The sequence below is a fragment of the Clytia hemisphaerica genome, unplaced genomic scaffold, assembly GCF_902728285.1.
Source record: "Clytia hemisphaerica strain Z4C2 unplaced genomic scaffold, Clytia hemisphaerica genome assembly, whole genome shotgun sequence".
In the NCBI taxonomy this organism is placed as follows: Eukaryota; Metazoa; Cnidaria; class Hydrozoa; order Leptothecata; family Clytiidae; genus Clytia; species Clytia hemisphaerica.
The window spans coordinates 868,206-880,159 of NW_027103974.1; the positions used below are offsets into that span (position 1 = coordinate 868,206).

An 11,954-nucleotide genomic window follows, 5' to 3' on the forward strand; every position below is an offset into this window, starting at 1 on the left:
AGAAGCAACAGGTTTATTATGAGGTGTAATTTTAAGCAGATTGATCAAAGGAATCCTGTGATGTTTAAACCATATTTTGGAAAAAGAGAGTAAATGAGGGCGATTTTAGCCATACTAAATTGAAAATTTTCTCTCGTCGGCGCAAACCATGGTTGCGCCTCTTCGTTCCCCTTTTGAAAACTATTCACGCTAATTCACAATTAATGCCCATGGGACCCGTCAACGGGGGGAACCAGGGGGCATGGCCCCTCATGTTGCTTGTACTTTTAAAAGATTTCAATTATTTTAACATGAAATGGGTCCTAAAATAGCACTTTGAACCCTTCAAAATTCAAAAATTTCTCCGTTACCCAACCATGGTGGGCTTTGTCAATTTACTCAAATATACCTCAGCCCTCATACATTAAATATCTAAATTATTTGAATTGATCCAATATCGAAAGTCATTGTCAACTGTTTTAATATCACCTCGGATGTCTATCGTTTGGCAAACTAAAACATGTTGAGGAGTTTGTATTTCACCACAGACACAGTTAGGGTTATTGCTCAGACCAATCCGATGCATAAAACTACAATAACGACCTTAACCCGAACGTATGCGGTTTAGCAGGACCCATTCGTGGCGCTTTAGATCGTGACCAGGTGGTTTGTTCGAGGGCAGTGGAATAAATTGTTTCAATTGGTGAGTTGAATCATTCCAGCGTTGGCGCAATTTTGCATCGGCCCAAGTTTGAGGGGAAACAATCTCGGTGTTGTCAGCAGCAAGTGAATGCATCCTCCTTGAGAGTGGAGATCTGCTTTTTAACCTGCCGTTAAGTAGCGGGTTGTTGGCGACCATGTTAAGCATGTGGTCGTCGGAAAGAGCATGGTTTCTGAGATCTAGCATGTTTTTGTTCCTACGGATGTCAGGTGGAGCAATTCCGCAGAGCACTGGTAGAATTTCAGCTTTCAGCCCTCAAATCGGTGCCCTTTGATGTGACCAGTTGTCCAACAATTTTTGATATGCATAAGTCAAGATTACGTCATTTTTCCTATCTAGAACACCCAAAAAAACTGGAATTTGACCCCTGTGTCAAAAATAGAAAAACAGAGGTCAAATTTTATCTAGATTTTTCGGGTGTTTTCGATAGGAAAAATTATATAATCTAGACTGCATATGAGAATGCCGAAAAACTGATTGACGACCAAACACACATATATGTGGGCAAAAATTAAGTTTATATAACAAAATATGAGCGTGAAAACTAAATTTTCTAGGCGTAATGGCGTGAAATCGAATAAAATTGTCGTGATCGTGAAAATCAAATTTTTCAGGCGTGATGGCGTGAAATCGAAAAAATATTGGCGTGATGGCGTGAATTTTGGGTCCGCTGGGGGGGCCTCGTTAAGTTTTTGTAAAAAATGACGTTATAATTAATTCTCTTCCTTTAACCGTCTTCGTCCCAAAGACGACTTTAAAAAGATTTTCAAGTCGTCTTGAGATTTGAAAACGTCCATTAATTACCCAATTCACTATTTTCATGAGAAAATTGATACGAAAAGAATAGAATCTAGCTGCACTCAGATATCAATCCCAATGATTTTCTTTTTGTTCAATCCGTTTCGTACTTTTTCAAAGTTGCCGTCCTAGATGCTAAAGGTCCCTACGAGTATACAGGACGGGTTCGGCTCCGGGTGGTAGTTGAAAAATGAACTTCGGAAATTTAGGCAGTTTTTTTAGTAAACACAACATTTTTCGTACTTTTAGAAAAAACTCTTTATTGTCATGCCGGTTATCCCGGGAAAAAGAGCGGAAAATCCAGAAAAAGTCAGGTTAGAACCCATCATTTCCTAAAATTTGCAAGGGTCGTGGCAAGAACAAAGAACAGACTTGATTCTCTCATTTTTTAGAGTTTCTAAATTTAACATGAGGATTTTTAGTGTTTAAGAACATTTTAGGCTGGAAATTATCAACACCTTATCGTACCTTGCGGGCTTATCGGATTAGTTTACGTTTACTCCTTCTAGTCCAGGGAAAGTGTGCTAAAAATGAATACAATTGTGCATTTTTGACTAGAAAGCATGAAATTTGGTACAGTGGTAGCTTAGGGGGTAAGAAACATTTTAAGCCTCTGACCCACTTCCGAAACACCTGTTTGTGTATTTTACAGACCAGAATGCCTCACAGGCAAGAAAAGATTTTTTATCTTCAAAGCATGTCATATGATATATCGTTGGAAAGGTTTTCTCACACTGGTTCTAAAAAACATCACAACATATATCTGAAAATGAACTGGGTCCGAGTTATGAGCTACGGAAGTAATTTACAGACCAGTCTGCATGTCCGAAATTTTTTTTTATTTTTGTTCCAAAACATGTCATATCATATACCGTTGGAAAGGTTTTTTCATACTGATTCTAAAAATCATCATGATATGCATCTCAAAATGGACTGGGTCCGTGAAATAAACCATAGGAGTAATTTACAGACCAGAACGGCTTTTTTTCTTGCCTGGGAGGCATTCTGGTCTGTAAAATACACAAACAGGTGTTCCGGAAGTGGGTCAGAGGCTTAAAATGTTTCTTACCCCCTAAAGTACCACTGTACCAAATTTCATGCTTTCTAGACAAAAACGCACAATTGATACACACTTTCCCTACTTCCTTGGACTATTCACTTTTTTATACGAAGTCATCTAGAATACGTCACGCCGCAAGAATGACGCCGTTTGTGTAATATGCGTGACGTCAAAGTAACCTAGTTGCTGATCGAGATGTTTCTCTCTTGTATCTTTTTACGTTTTGGCTTTTAGGTTGGCTAATGATACATTACGTAATCCTAAGACTTGATTGTTCATACGCTTCTGATTGGACTTTTCCGTAGTAATTTTGGGTGGGCGAGGTCAAAAGTTGTAAAATCACGAAGAAAAAGGAGAAAATGCTCAAAGTCGCCCCTAACTTTTTCAGACTTTTTGGGTGACAAAAAGAAAATGACAGAGTAACTGGTCAAATTTTTATCCTTGGATGGTCCGAACTTGTAAGTAGTTGAGTGGTATTGTGCTTTAGCTTTTTAATTTCAAAAAGCTTCATCATATAGTTTACAATCTGACCTGCCAAATCTTAAAATCTAGAGGCCTTTTTGGAGAGTCCATTTCGTCCAATTTTTAGCTCATATGTAGGCAAAAAACGGTCGATTAGTTTAACTAAAACCTAATAGGGTAAAACAATTTGTAAAAGTAAGCAGCAGGGCTTGACCTTCATCTGTCAGTCAGTCTAAAAACTTAAACTCTATATGAAACTAGGCTATACCCAGGCGTAGTTAATCGATATAATTGATAATCTTGAGTAATCGATAAATAATCGATAAGTAATCGATGGACGATGGATTAGATATCGATTAACCGATAGAATCGATAGGTAATCGATACTCAAGATTTTTTCAAAGCTCGATTAGGCCGATGAAATTTATATATGAGTTTACCGTCGGCCGCCCGCATCTCTAAAAAGCACCCGCATGAAAATTTCATTATTTTCAAAATTCATAAATTTTTCATTATTTCCATATTTCTTTTAAAATCGTCTCTACGCATTTTTACACGGGTAAACAAAGAAGATTTATTACAGAAAATGCTGCCGCCCTCAATCCTACAACTGCAGTGGGCGTCCCGCCCATATATCTGCCAAACCGCCCTGACCGCCATTTTAGTTTTTTGTAAAATCTAGCGCCACTGTAGCAATCGATCTTTATTTTTCGTTCGCAAAAGATGCGAAGGGTTGAAGCGAAGCAAAATTTTTTATTTTGAGAGAGCATGATTGGCAGAAATGGTGGATAAGGTGCTGTTGGGAAAATAATGAATAATGAATAATGAAATCATGCCGCATCTATTTTTGGGTAAGTTCACGACGGTAAACTCATATGTAAATTTCATCGGCCTTATTTATCGATCAATTTTATCATCGATTGTTTATCGATTATAGATCGATTATACTTCGATTAAATTAAGTATCGATTAAAAATCGATCGGCTATCAATCCACAGCTTTTGATCGATTACCTGTATCGATCAAAAATTTATTAATCATCGATCAAATAGTTAATCGATCAACTATCGATTCGTGATCGATTATTTATCAGATTTTAGGGAGTGGTATATACTTTAATTGGATTAGCTTTCGCCTTCGCGAGATTAAATTTCTCGATTTCTGGAATTTTTGCCATTTTCGCGAAATTAAAAGCAACATTTTTCGCTGATCTCGATTGGGATGTACTTTTGAATTGAATCCAATCCCCTGGTAGCATAGGGCCTAGAAAAGCTACTACACTCGTTTTTTTTATAAGCATACGGTAAATTTCGGCTGAAGCATTCTCAAACCCTCCGAAAGGCTGAACAAAAAAAAGTTCAAAAAAAACAAAGTTACGGTTTTATTTAGAGAAGGGGCGTTATTGAATGGTTTGCCTCTTTTGAGGAGCATTATTAATTCGAAAGCGGGCGTTTATTCAAAGTAATACGATCGGTATGAGATTTGGCGAATTCCAGAAATTTTCTTTACTTCATTAAATACCTTATCTTGGCCCTTTTTACGTTGGACCTTACTAGCGTTATTATTGGGCTCGTTGGTGGAATAAGGGCCGGCGTAAAAAGGGCCAAGTAATGTAGTCAATAGTCGGTCACGATCGATATATAATCGATAACGATACGTGATCGAAGATAAGTAAATAATTGATAAGTAATCAATAGGTTGTATGTAGTCGATATGTGATCGATAAGTAATCGATAGCTTAGAAATAATCGATCGCTGATCGATACTCAAGATTTTTTGAAGGTCTGATTACCTGTCGATTCTATCGGTAAATCGATATCTAATCCATCGATTATTTATCGATTACTCAAGATTATCGATTATATCGATTAACTACGCCTGGTCTTACGTCTCTTTTATCCCAGCAGGGGATGTCAATCGAACCAAATCAAACTTTGATTGCCAATGGAATTCATCGAATTAATCGAAGACAATCGAATTAATGGTGTTGTTCAATTGACTTCGATCGTTGTTCGATTGACGATCATCAAATTAGTAATAGTAATGCTTAAATGGACTTTTGTTGCACGGTAGACCTTTGAAAAGATTTGCAAAAAGCAGCTTCTTTGGCCAATCTAAGTTTAATCGAAGCTCAATCAAACTGCAATCGAAGTTTGACAAACATCACACAAACATCAATTGAATCCAATCGAATCCAATTAAATATCAATTTAATCCAATCAAGCGTGAAAAAAATGTTAACTTGTGTTAACTTGTGTTCGATTAATTCGACCAATCAAAGTTTAATCATTCAATTAGATTTGATCAACTTCAATTGATTCGGCAATCGAAAAATTCGATTGACATCCCCTGCTTTATCTTTTCCTTTACAACAATACAATGCAGGCTGCATCATTTGAGACGTGCGATAGCACGCGCACACCTCCACACATACCTAAAATGTCTGAGGAGTGCGATCAATCACACCCCATAAAGTAAGTTTCACAACTGAAAGTTGTGCATAGCACTCCTTATCACACGCCTAAATTACTAAAATTAAGGTTGTAGAGTGTGATTGACCACACGCCTGAAATTTTCAAATGATGCAGCCTGAATGCTGACAAGTTGACACAACACATGTGTACATGTACATTGACAAGACAAGTAATCCCTGAGAGAAGTTTATATCGAAATCTGCACCAAAAAACGAAAGTGGTACCTATTCTACTGATTGCTTCCCAGCGCTCCTTCGCAGCTGTTTATCAAATTTCCAACAACGAGATTGCCGCATTTCAAAGACCCTTCCTTTTGGCACTCGCAGCCTCTCAGTGCCGTGCACAACGGGCGGCTGTAAAATCCCACCCTTCATATATTTGTTTCAATCCGTGATCTGTGGCTTAGGTTTTTTCTCATCTTCAATTTGCTGAAGAAAGTGGGAATTTGACGCGAGAGTTAGATTGTCAACAAAGAGCCTTAAAAAATCATTGAATAAAAAGAAGAACTTAAAATCTTAAATATTTTCATTTTGAAGAATAGGTAACCCCTGATTATTGGCGATCACCACGTTGCTAAGATGATTTTTAATGAAACCATGAAAAATGAAAGTAAAATTGACCCGCACTCCATACATATACTGCCCAGTACTGCCAGTGGTGCTTGAACGGACTTTCATTTGAATTCAGCCTGAAATCCATTTTGTACCGCTTTTTTCCCTCGATTTTCAACGACCCTGTAGATTCCCCGGACAATACGGGCCAAATGTCTGGGGAACAAAACAAATACCTTATGGGAAATTATTTTGGCGTGAACTAATTTTGGCGGATTTGGAAGATTTGGCGGATTTAGACGAAATTCGCCAAAATTAGTTCCCGCCTAAATTAAATATTTTGCTCACTCGCCAAAATAAGTTCTCACCAAAATTAAATTTTTTGTTTCCTTGCCTAAATAACCGCTGAAATTTATCAAAATTGCTCAAAATAAGGAAAAATAGAACAGATTTACGCTGTCATTCGCCAAAATTAGTTCCCATCGAAATTTAAAAAATTCACTATTTGCCTAAATAAGTTCCCGCCAAAATTACAAATTTTTAGGAAATTTGCTGCCGCCAAAATAAGTTCCCGCCAGGAAAAGTTCCCTTGGGGAAGGTATTTTTATTCCCAGACATATGTCTGGTTAAGATAACAACTTTTGGTCAAAATATCTATCATAATTTCTATTTATTTAGATATTTGGTGTGGGACAACTAAAAAACAAGAGTAGATAGCTAATTTTTTGCCTGTTAAACTTTTTTCTCGTAATTCTTAATACAAATTTCAATGTTTTTGGTTTTGAATGACTGTTGGACTGCTGCTGAAAATAGGGGGGATACACATATAGGGGGTGAAATAAATATGGGGGGTTTAGACCCCTCTGCACACTATGCAGATTGATTCATTTAACTTGAAAAAGTTTGACAATAGCCTCCATCCACTACTGAAATAAGTGATGTTTCTTTTCTAGGGTCCATATGCCTCTGAAAATCATTTTGCCCAAAATAGGCTGAAGTTTTCCTTTTAATACAAAATAGCTTATAAAATTTAGAATTTTTTCTGGGAAAAGGTAACTTAAAAAATAACGATATAAAAATGTCTCGTGGTGATTTTGGTGCTGGTGGTGGCTATCAACAGAGCTATGGTGGCGGTGGATATGGACAGAGTAAGTCAAGATTGCTTCCCTTAAAAAACATAGGGTTATTGTTATTGGAAATTTATCATCCTGTTTTTTTATACTCTCGCTTTGATAATAAGTGTTTCTTTTGGATACAAGGATCATTTGCTCACATCCAAATTCTTCAATTCAAATTCTATTTTTAAAAAGCAGTATTAATGAATTTTTAGGTGAAAAAAATGGGGATACTGAATACATGAGAATTGCCAACAATGCAAGCAGTAACATCCAACAACTTACCAGAAAAAGTTAGTAGATAATATTCATCATTTGACTTTAATCTTCGATTTTCATTTTTTTGACGTTGTAGGATTATCACCTGTTATCACTCATATATCTGTTGTTTACCGGTTATCTTTTTTTTTTCTATTTAGTTGCATTAATACAAAAATTGGTCAACCAAATAGGGACACCTCAAGATGTCCCTGAAAATTTCGAACGATTGTAAGTCCCTTTGAGTTTTACTGTTATCAAAAAGCAAGCTGGATTTGCTTGAAATTGAAAAGAGCTTTTGGAAGTGGAGACTTTCCTATTTTCCTACTTTTTCCTTTGTACAGTAAGTTTTTGCGGCAGAAAATCAGTGTATTTATTCTTTCCCAATCACCATACAACCAACGTACACTAATTTTGTATCATTTCAATAGTAAGTAAATAATAAAGTAAAGACCACTATTTTCTTTTAGATTTAGAGTTTGTTTTGGCACTGCTAAATTATATTTTATTTTTGTGAATTTTCAAAATAATCTGACATAATTCTTACAGGCAAAGTGAACAGAAAGATTCAAACCTCTTGGTCAAAGAAACTTCAAGTCTTCTACAAAAATTGGGAAACTTTCAAACAAATGACCCTGGAGAAATGGTAACTGTTTATTAGTTTGAAATAGCAAATTTTTGCAGTTGACTTTGAATCTTGATTGATCATAATCTTTTTTAAGCCCAGATGGTACAAATAATTTCAATTTCATTAATAATAATAGTGTGAGATTAAAATTTCAATTTCATTCAAATTAAACTTACTTCAATTTACTTTCCATTTCTTCTTTTAGCGACAAAGAAAGATACAACAAGATAAACTACATGAAAATTTTTCAAATGCACTAAACAACTTCCAAAAAGTTCAACGGGTAAGTTCCGACCATGGAGCAGCTTCTTTCTGGCTTAAGTCTTTTGTGTCATATTCCATGGTTTTTATGAACTCTCACCTGATCCACACTTGTAATTTTTCATCCCCCCTAACTTGTTCCTAAGATTTTGAAATTTTTATTTCCAGCTATTAAAAGAGAACTCCTGAATTCGCCCCTAGGTAGCCTGGCCTGATTTGCTCTTTGGTTTCCTTATTACGGTTTTTAGAAGTCTGGTCTCAAGCCCCAACTTTTGTGAATTGAAATTAGAATATTTTTACCAAATCATCAATAAAAAACCCAACCTTCAACACTTTTTCTTCACTCTCTTTAGCTGGCAGCAGACAAAGAAAGGGAATCACTACAACGAGCAAGAGCGCAATCTGTTGAATTCAGGGGTGGAAATGACAGTTTTGGTGTAAGTTTTGTATGTGGTTGCTAACACGTTCAATGCCGACCCCTTTTTAGAAATCGATGAAAATTGGACCTCTCTTAATTTAATCGAAAATCTGATATTCAGCGGCTTCTGTGGCTTCAATTTTGCTTCAAGTGCCTGTTCACATTGAATACCAATCGACGTATTATTTCCCGTAGATTTCGAAAATGTAATAAAAAAGCAAGCAAAAGTTTCTTTATTAAACGTTATGCACTATGAAGTAGCACCGGTATTTTGACTCTTCTACTACGGCAACGAAGATATAGATTCTGGTTCTACAGGATTGATCAAACGTGTCCATGTTGAAAAGTGCCTTTATTATGATGATATTTCGAGTTCATAAAACACAAGTAACAGATCTGTAAATTTATATACTTCATGAATTATTGCGTTTTCAGGATGACAATTCTCGAATGTATGACAACCAACCACAATTACAAAGACAAACAGAAGCTGAACTTAGCCTGGATGAAATCAGGGAACGCGAGGCTGCTATCCGACAATTAGAGGTTTGTAAAATGATTGTGTTTAAAATATGGTCTTTAAATGTCATTGATTTTAATAAAACAATTGAATGGGCAGAGGTTTAAATACAATCATTGGATTTCTAAACCTTTTTTAAAAGAAAATTGAAACAAGTTACCCCAAATTAAGGGTAACTTTCGGACGTGAATTTTATACACGATTAGCATTCCCTATATCAAAACATATCAGAGGGATGTGTGCAGCCTATGACAACGAAGGATCATTTTAATCTCCAATCCAAACCTAGGAACATCCGTTAAGAAGACTTTCCGGAAAGTCATTCTGTATACCTATCTTCTTTTTCCTTTAGTCTGATATTGTTGATGTAAATGAGATTTTCAAAGATTTGGCCATCATGGTTCACGAACAAGGAGAAACTATCGGTATGATTTCTATTTCAAAAATTTATGACGAACAGACACAGATGCCCTTCAATTATTCGATAAACTCTGTTAATCAAAATTTAGCTCGATGAAATATTCCAAAATTGCCACATTTATCATCGTCTGGCCAGTCCTGAATATTTTCACTAAATAAATTATATCATGAACTCAATTTCACATGACGATCTGACGTTTTTTTTTACTTTATTTTTTTTTGACACCAACAGATAGCATCGAAGCGAACGTCGATACCGCTGTATCAGCCGTCGAAGCTGGCAACGTACATTTACACAAAGCTCGTGACTACCAGAAGAAATCACGAAGGAAAATGTGTATTCTTATTCTCATCCTTTTGATTGTTGTTGTTGTACTTGGTCTTATCATTTATTTTTCTGTCAAGTAATTTATTATCTCTAGAGCTGCACCTTCCTGTCCCTGTGTATGAATCTTAGATCATTTTTAGTCCCATTTAGTGGATCGTTGAACGAAAGGAAAATCGAGCTTCGTTCTTACATTTTTTTGTGCAAAGTTACAGCGAAGCTCTTTAAATCTGTTTCTTGTCTCACTATATAATTATTATATAATTAACAATATCGTAAAAATTTAAATCAATGAATGTTTGTTATTAATCTAATTTTTCAATGGTCTTCATAATATATTCTTTATTTTATTCCGAAGTAAAAACTTTTCGCATATACACCATTCCAATTTTAATATTCAGGCTAATAAAGCTTACTATAGGCTAACATAACTTATTCTACCTTGGTGAGTCAAAACACTAATTACAGGTATTAACATAATAGTTTAGTATCACTGTAAATTATTCTAACAATCATTATATGGTCTACGGAGTCTTTGGAAGGTTTCTTTGATGATCTATTGTTAGTTTGATTAAATAAAACAAGTTTTAATCAATTTCGTACTCAAAGTTTCATGTTATCCTGGATGGCAATCTGCAGCGAAATCATAAAGCTAGCTCTAATATCATTAACATCGAGCACTTTTATTGGTTTTCCTTTGAACAAAGCATAATAACCTAATTTTTGTGACGCCATTTTACTGCATAAGTCCCTGGTAAAGTTGGCTTTTGTGATCTTTAGTAGCTATCTTTTTTAGTGTTTTTGTTTTTGTTCAAGTTTTTTTATTCTAGCCTATGCTGATTATAATGATTGCTCCTGATTCATCTTTATATAATATAGCTAGGTATATTATTTTAAATTTTTTCATTAACTAAGTCAATGATGAACTGGAACTGGCCAGCCAGTACCAAGAATATGTATTTTTGGCTCTACTAATCCTAAGAAAACCTTAGGGGTTTATTAACAGTTCGATGATTGACATTGCCCTGTTTTAAAATTTGGCCCTGACCTTTTACCTCTGGGTAGACAAAAACAGTTTAAACAATTTATTATTTTTAAAAGGAATATTGTAAATTATCGGCTAACTTTTGTAATGAATAAAAAAACTAAATTTCAAAAAAGTTTCTTATATTTTAAAGATGGTTGATTCACGTGGTAAGTTCATTAGAATACTTCTTGTAGATTTGTTGGTAAACGAAGTATAGAACATACACATATCAACCCTCAGCGGCGCTGTTGTCTTTAGAGAAGACTGGTAATGAAAATAAAATTTCTCGGCTGCCGGCATTTTTAGACTGCCTTTAAAACAAAGCAAGCGAATTCCTAGACTAGAGTCTACTTTTGGCTGAACTTTGCTTTTTGATAATTTTTTATGACGCTGAGTCCAGTGAAGTAGACTAGGAGCATTTGGCGAGGTCGCCCTTTTGAAAAAAAATGTTGAAAATCCAAATAACAATAAAACTACTTGGAGTTGAAAGATATAATCACAAATCAGAAACAAACACTATTAACAGATTTGTAATCCCTTATTCTCAAATAAAAACATTGCTTCATACTGTTTTTACCTTCCAAAAACAACTTAAATCTGGCGGACTATTTTACAGTCCGCCTAGGCAAAAGCATATGACCATATACTACCGGGCCACTTAATCGCGCCATCCAGTCTATAAAAAAAGCTTTAAGTGGACCCCGGGCTAGCGAATTCCCTCCAAAACTTTTATTTCATGTGAGAGGAATTTCCCTGGGGCTTTTGCGGCAGATGAGATGGAGTTTTTATGAGATATTTCAATAATTGGTCATTTGAAGTAATAAAAATGACGCGTTCTTTAGAAAAAGTAACAAAATTGTTTAATTACCCGTTAACGACCAACCAAATCAAATAAGAGCTTGTAAAAACTCCATCTCGTCCCTTCTGCGGTGGAATG

The 11,954-nt window shown here is 35.5% G+C and overlaps 1 protein-coding gene across 1 annotated transcript; it reads left to right on the forward strand.

The window, feature by feature from the left end:
• The first annotated feature begins 7,069 nt into the window (after positions 1-7,069).
• On the forward strand, positions 7,070-11,150 carry LOC136810647 (syntaxin-7-like). The gene is made up of 9 exons (XM_067067216.1): positions 7,070-7,193; positions 7,376-7,453; positions 7,580-7,649; positions 7,968-8,064; positions 8,252-8,329; positions 8,661-8,744; positions 9,161-9,271; positions 9,598-9,670; positions 9,898-11,150. Exons 1-9 carry the CDS (start codon positions 7,124-7,126, stop codon positions 10,071-10,073), a joined length of 837 nt encoding a protein of 278 aa, XP_066923317.1. The 5' UTR covers positions 7,070-7,123; the 3' UTR covers positions 10,074-11,150.
• The last annotated feature ends 804 nt before the right edge of the window (positions 11,151-11,954 follow it).